At 46.1% G+C, this 6,749-nt stretch overlaps 1 protein-coding gene across 1 annotated transcript; it reads right to left on the reverse strand.

The window, feature by feature from the left end:
* Nucleotides 1-3,112: 3,112 nt before the first annotated feature.
* LOC110309193 (mast cell protease 8) lies at nucleotides 3,113-6,198 on the reverse strand. The gene is made up of 5 exons (XM_021181684.1): nucleotides 6,058-6,198; nucleotides 4,719-4,866; nucleotides 4,259-4,391; nucleotides 3,785-4,039; nucleotides 3,113-3,350 (listed from the first exon to the last, which is right to left on the reverse strand). The coding sequence occupies exons 1-5, from the start codon at nucleotides 6,110-6,112 to the stop codon at nucleotides 3,198-3,200; spliced, it is 744 nt and encodes a 247-aa protein (XP_021037343.1). The 5' UTR covers nucleotides 6,113-6,198; the 3' UTR covers nucleotides 3,113-3,197.
* Between the last annotated feature and the right edge of the window lie 551 nt (nucleotides 6,199-6,749).

Consider the following 6,749-nt stretch of genomic DNA (forward strand, 5'->3'; position numbering starts at 1 on the left):
GCTCAATCCACTTTCAAGCACTTCACAGATACACCAACAGTTCAGTGTCATAGAGGCGGGATAGCAACAGTCGTGACATAACCTAGTGTAGACAGCCAGGCCTCAGCTTCCATTCAAGTCAGCAGAAGGGACCCAGAGGGACACCGGGAGGAGTTCTCAGTTGTGCCTCTCTCAGGGAAACTAAGATCAGCGTTGCTGTACCATCAAGCCAAGCTCTGTCCCTGTCACTCCATGGAGTCCTATTTATACCCTCCAAACATCATGTGTCTTCCACGTGCCTTGCCTCAGCATGTGTCTTGCATCAGTATGCAGCCCAAGTCTGAGGAAGCAGCAAGAAACTGCTATATACTACCAGAAGTTTTCTGACACATTTCTCTCTATGGAGTCCTGACAAATACAGCTCAACTATACAATGCAAGGCAGACCAATACATGTGTGTTGTTAGCAAAGAATCCTTCATTGTGTCCTTTCATGTGCTTGCCTTAGCAGAACATCCTTTCACCTGTGTCTGCTTCAGCGAAATGTTTCTTCACAAGTCTATCTGAGCCTTTCACACCTGTGTCCACTTTAATGTGTTTGCCCCAGCAAAACACCATCCAACTGACTTTCCAAAGAATCCTTACCTTTCCACTTCATTACTCCAGCACATCGAGAATATGACAACAAATGCTGGTGTAGATGTAGGGAGAAGGGAACCCTTTTCATTGTTCTTCAGAATGTAAACTAGGGGCAGCTAAATTGAAAATCAATCTGGAGACTTCTCAAAAAACACCACCACCACCACCACCACCACCACCACCACCACCACCATGAGGAAAACCTCTGAAAACCTAAATTAAAATTACCACATGATCCAGCTAAGTCACTCCTGAGCACTTATCCAAAGGACTCTATAATCTCTGACATGGATATCTCCATATCTGTGTTCATTGCTGCCATATTCACAGTAACGAAGAAAGGGAAGCAGCCTTGCTGCCCAGCAACGGATGAGTAAAGATGTGCTACATAGAAGAAGTGTATACATATAAATCATATGTTCTACATATAAAAAAAGGAAAATTTCAGGAAAATGGATGGAGTGAGAATTTTATTTTTCTGAGTGAGATAACCCAGGACTCCAAGCACAAGACCTGCATGCAGAGGAGTGGGTAGTAAAGAAAGGAAATACTGAAGTAGAAAGCTTTAGGCAGTAAGAGAGGCAAGGGGTTGAAAGCTGAGGGTTCAGGTTGGAGGGAAGAATTAACCAATATAAAAAAAGTATAAAGGAACCATATGAAAATCCAGATGTGCCTACATGTGCAATATCTGCTTCTCTGTTTTGATGGAAACCAACTGCCCTGAAATCAGATTCAAGACCCACACCATGGGATTGGAGGGGACCAATGCTTGGTACTGCAAGCCTGGCTAATGACAACCAGGGAAGTAAACTTAGGTAGCAGCAAACTGCCTTCCAAAGACCCATGCTTTTCCCTATAGACAAAGTGGATCCCAGCCTTACTCAGAGATGCCTCTCCTTCTGATGAATAGTAGGGTGGATGCAGAGAAGCGCAGGGGCCCAGGATGCACAAATAAGTGGTGGTTGTGGGTTCCCTAAACACGTATCTTAGCCCACTCCTAAGGCTCAGGGTACACTAAAGTGAAAGCATGAGAAGTATGCAAGAGTTGGAAGACAGGAGTAAGGGCTGCAAATTCCATTCTCTAGACTGGATACAATTCACACCAACTGTAGTTTCCAGCACTGGGCCCACATAAGACTAGCCCTGTCGCATTCCACTTGACCAGCAAGAAAGACACAACCACCAGGTTCTTCTTAAAGCAGTTTACTCAGGCAGCTTCTCTTTAAAAATCCCCCAGCCTCTCTGGTTACAAGTGTTTTTCTCCCCTCCAGCCACAACCACGCCCCCACCAATTACCACAGGTCACATCACCTCACCAGGCAGGCTTGCTCAGACAATCAGGGATTAAGGGTGGGCCATCCACCAAACATGGGCTTGTTTACTACCTGGAGTAGATTTCCATCCGGCTGGCCTGTTTACAGCCTGGAATGGCTCCCCACATAGCCCAATCAACAACCAGTCAAGGAAGGGGCAAGGACTTGTGGGGTCCCATTCTTTATCTCTTGAAATATTGGCTATTGATAGTTTTTGAGAGGGGAGGGGAAGTCACTGTCTTTAGTTGAATATCCACTGCTGCGCCAACCAGGCTCCAACGGATAGATCTAAACTCACAGTTATAAAATGCCAAACTCAGTCACACAGATGGTCATTGCTAACCTCAGTGGGTTACAAAACTAAGCACATAGACAGAAACATGAGAGAGATAGCTGTGAGGAGAGCCTAGGGTGTCCAAGGATGGTAGGGAGGTGAGAGGGGTTGAGAATGTTCACTATGCATGGAGTACATGGAAAAGATGGTATATGTGTGTTTTTAAAGGTATCAGGCTGACCCATGTCTAGGTGCACAAGGCGACTAAGACAGTAGTTATTGAGTGGATTGCTTGTGACGCTAAGCTCACACCAGGGCTCTGAGCCCATGGTATACTATATGAGAGGTGCTGGCCTGGCCTTGCTGCAGAGGAATTGAGTCTATACTGGCTTGAACATTCAACATTTTGGTCCTTTTCTAAAGTATTTGATCTGCATACTGGAGCTGTCCTGTGTCATCTCCTGAGTCCCTTTGGGCAAGGTGAAGAGAGGTGGCTACAGTTCTGAGATGAGATGACAGCTTGGTAGAGAGGCCTTGCTGGAGCTGGACCAGGGAACCTGGGGGGAGTCTCAGAGAACAGTGGACTTCCCAGGATCATTGGCCTTCCTTAGAGGAATGAAGAGAGTGGGAGGTAAAGGCTTTTGATCTTCCCCAGCCTTGGTAGTCTGCTAAATGTGAAGAAGAATTAGAAAGAAATAAGGCACCCTTGTCAGACAAAGGCAGGACTTTCCTGTCCTGACAGCACCGGCCTTTGTATGTGCTGTTATGATGGGGTCAGTGCACAGGTATTGTGGAAAAGGTTTATGAGAGTATCTGAGGAGAGAAACAAACTAAGAGAAGGTGAAGAAGAAAGTGGTGTATAAAAATGTTTTAAGCTCTGCACTCATGGAACAGAGTGATGCCGTCTGTTTCCTGCAGAGAGATTTCTTTATTAAGGCTCAGACAACCATACCCCAGGATGCTGGACACTGGCCCAGACATAGGTTTTGTGTCCTAGGGTTGTTGCAGGAGTTTCATTGTTTTCTGAATCCAAGGTATAAAGCTGGAAATTCTGGTGAATACCCGAGGAAGTGTCCCAGTACACAAGCGACAACTGACAATGCCCTGGACCACTCCATTACACACAAAGGGTCCCCCAGAGTCACCCTGTGGATAGAAAAAGGGGAAGTTTTAGTAAATACGCTCTTTTCACTCTTTCTAGACCCACTTTCTCCCTGTTTGTTTGTTTGTTTGTTTTTGTTGTTGTTGTTGTTCCCACTACAGCCTGGGGTTTTCATATGGGAAATATTAGTGCCTCCATTGACCTTGATTCTGAATATGACTGAATAGAGAGCCTGACTCACTGACTTGAGTGTCTCTGCCTGGTTGTCACCCTCCTTCAGGTTAACTAGACTTAGCTCTCCTATTTTCCCATGGTGAAAGGACAAAAGTTTGGCTGAGGGTGAATGCCAGGTTCCCATATTTTGTTCCCTCTATGTTCTCTAGACTAGCCATGGTTGTACAGCTGGAGATAGGCTGCCTGTGTGTCTGCAGTATTGCTCTGTCCCTGGGAAAACATTAGAAGATGGTTATGTTCTTACCTTACCAGTAGCCTTATTCTCACTGGGATTTCCCACACAGAGCTGGATGGAGTCGTTGTACGTTTGGGACATGCTGCGACACTTCTGGCCCTTTTGAACTTCTAGATTCACTTCTTGAAGTATGTCAGACAAAGTGCAATTGGCCAACCTTCCCCAACCTGCCACTGTGCACACCTGCCCAGGTTTCACCCAGTCCTTGCTCTTTGGAAGGGCAATAGTATCCACAGCACTGTTGAGTTGAGCTTTGTGTTTCAGCTGGTCAGAAAGATGAAGAATACGAGTTCAGGTCTGGCACTCTCAGCAAGCTTAAACCAGGGATGAGGCTGCCTGTATCTCTACCCCTGCCCCCCACCCCAGTCCCACTCTAGCCTCATTCTATTGCCCTGGGACCAATAGGTCAGCCACCTAGAAGAGAAGATGGGACTGATACACTAGTGATCTATGGGCGTAAACCAGTGATCAGTAAAATGGTACCTTCAGGAGCATGATGTCATTGACCAGTGTTTCATTGTTAAAGCCCTCGTGAGGTATGGCTTTATAGACAGGAATGAGCTGGGTGTTTTTCTTTTTCTTGAGATTGTGAACTCCTAAGGTTACATTTATAATTCTGTGAAAAGAAGATGAGTTAAGTACAACAACAGGAGCAATGAAAGCAGTCCTTGAAAGGCAGGTTGAGGGCTTAGCCTAAGGCAGAGCTTGACTGAGTCAAATAGCAAGAAACTTATGAGGGAGTTGTTCCTTAGGTCTTCAATAACCACCCAGCCATTCAGACCCTTCATTGACACTATCTGGTCCTGAGCTTCACAACCACTTTAGGTCAAATAGGATATAGTCAGGTTGATCTTCACCTTTGTCTCTACATGTTTAGGGACAGCCAGGATCTGTTGTTATTTGGTCAGTCCCCGGCATTAAAGACCCAGTTGCTTCTCCTTACTTTCCATTACAGTGAGCTGCTGTCATTACGACGTCTCTTGCCACCAGGAAACCACCACAGCGATGGACTGATTCGCCATCATTAGACCTTATGTATGCCATGTAGGGCCTGGAGTGGGGTTTGGACTCTGTACCCCATATGATTTCCCCTGAAAAAGAGAGCTTATTCTGAATCTTTGTGCTCATGGAAACTGTGCTACAGTTACCTGGAAGCTGGTAAGGGACACTTCATGCTTGGAGAGTCTGTGGACCTGACGTGTAAAGAGAACAGATCCTTTAGTAGGGGCCGTCACACGAGAGAGGGCGTCTGGGTGCTGCAAGGGATCACACAGAGCCTGCTACCTGGCATCACTTTCCTCTAGTTTTCAATTTCTTCTTGTAGTCATGATGGTGCCAAGACTTTTCCTTGAATCAAATTAAATCTCATGGACGCATTAAGGAAGAATTCAGCACACACTGTCCAGCCCATCTAGAACACACTCCAAACAACTACAGTTGTTCCTGTGTCTCATGATTCACCTGGTGTCCTGCTCACTTAAGCACTGGGCTCTGCCTGTAGTAAGCATGATGCACTACTGAGGTAGAAAACTCTGCTTCTCCTCTATTCTGATTCATGAACCATAGTAAGTACTCCACTTAGAGATGGGATTGTTGTGTAAACACTGAAAAGCTCTCAAATGTGCTAAGCGAGTAGCTGGGAGAAGAGCTCCTAATGTGGTCTGAGCTTCAGCATCGATTTATCTTCCTCAGGCATTGAACTTAGCCTTCAGGGTGAAGAAGGGAGGACACAGGACTCTTAGGGATCATAGAGGGGGGAGGAAATGGGTTGGAGGATTCTATATCTGCCTGTTTCCATCAATCTGTGAAGCAAGGATGAGGCCACACTTTGCTGGCTCTGTTAGATTGTGGCTAACTCTCATGACAGACCTGTATGGCTCTGAAGAACAGAGATGAGACCAAGGTGACACCTGGAAACCTGAATAGAAGAATTCTTCTAGTCTTAATCCAGGTGGCAGCCCCTGGATGAAGCCGCTTGCTCTTAGGTTTGTGCAGTTGGAACTTCCAGGCCTTGCTTTCAACTGCAGCTCTAGTAGTAGCTCTATGATGTTTTTATAATTCATCACTTTTAGGTGTCTGAGGTCTCACTCACTGGGTGCCACTGCCAGTAGTTCATTGTGACTTTGGTGTCCTATTTATCTGGTGCTAGAGCTGGGGCTTAGCTAACATCTCAGATGAACCAAGTCAGGAGGAGATCTTACATACAGCCTGACTGGGCACCATGCAATTTTCAGTGCTGGAAGCCACATGCCACACCTCCAGGAATGAGGATGGTTGCTTACCTCCTTCAGCGTTGACTGGCAGGACAGCCACCAGGAAGACCAGGAGCAGGAACATCCTCTTCAGGGTCTGACCAGGTCTCAGTTGACCACTTTGTTACTTCTCACAACTTTTAAACCATCAGGTGAGGAAAGAGGCCCAGAGCCAAAGACCTCTAATTTCCTGTGTGATATTTAAGATCTGAGTTCTTGCCACATCTGTGTGGTGACTGTACAGGAAACACACTGCTGTCAGTTACTGGTGAGCATGACCACATTCTCCACAGGAATGCTGGACACTGAGAAGGGTGGAAGAGCCTATTGAGGCCTTCCACACTAGACAAGTCCCCTCTCCTGTCAATGCTCAGGGAACTGCAGTAGGATGCCTCTGTGTCTTAAGTTTATGATCAAGTAAACATTTCCTTTAAAAAAATAACATCTCAAGCCAGGCGTGGTGGCACATGCCTTTAATCCCAGCACTCGGGAGGCAGAGGCAGGCGGATTTCTGAGTTCGAGGCCAGCCTGGTCTACAAAGTGAGTTCCAGGACAGCCAGGGNCCAGCCTGGTCTACAAAGTGAGTTCCAGGACAGCCAGGGCTATACAGAGGAATTCTGTCTCGAAAACCAAAACCAAAAAAAAAAAAAAAAAAAAATCTCGACATACCATACTACTCTCTATGAAGAGTTTTTTTTTTTCACAAGGAGTTTTGATTTCCA

Source organism: Mus caroli, chromosome 14, assembly GCF_900094665.2.
Source record: "Mus caroli chromosome 14, CAROLI_EIJ_v1.1, whole genome shotgun sequence".
Taxonomy (NCBI): domain Eukaryota; kingdom Metazoa; phylum Chordata; class Mammalia; order Rodentia; family Muridae; genus Mus; species Mus caroli.

Coding starts and splice junctions, on each gene's coding strand:
- LOC110309193 (XM_021181684.1), bottom strand. CDS start 6,112: ATGTTCCTGCTCCTGGTCTTCCTGGTGGCTGTCCTGCCAGTCAACGCT. Junction 4,867..6,057: donor GCCAGTCAACGCTGAAGGAG/GTAAGCAACCAT, acceptor TCTCTTTTTCAG/GGGAAATCATATGGGGTACA. Junction 4,392..4,718: donor GCAGCTCACTGTAATGGAAA/GTAAGGAGAAGC, acceptor TTCTTTTCACAG/AATTATAAATGTAACCTTAG.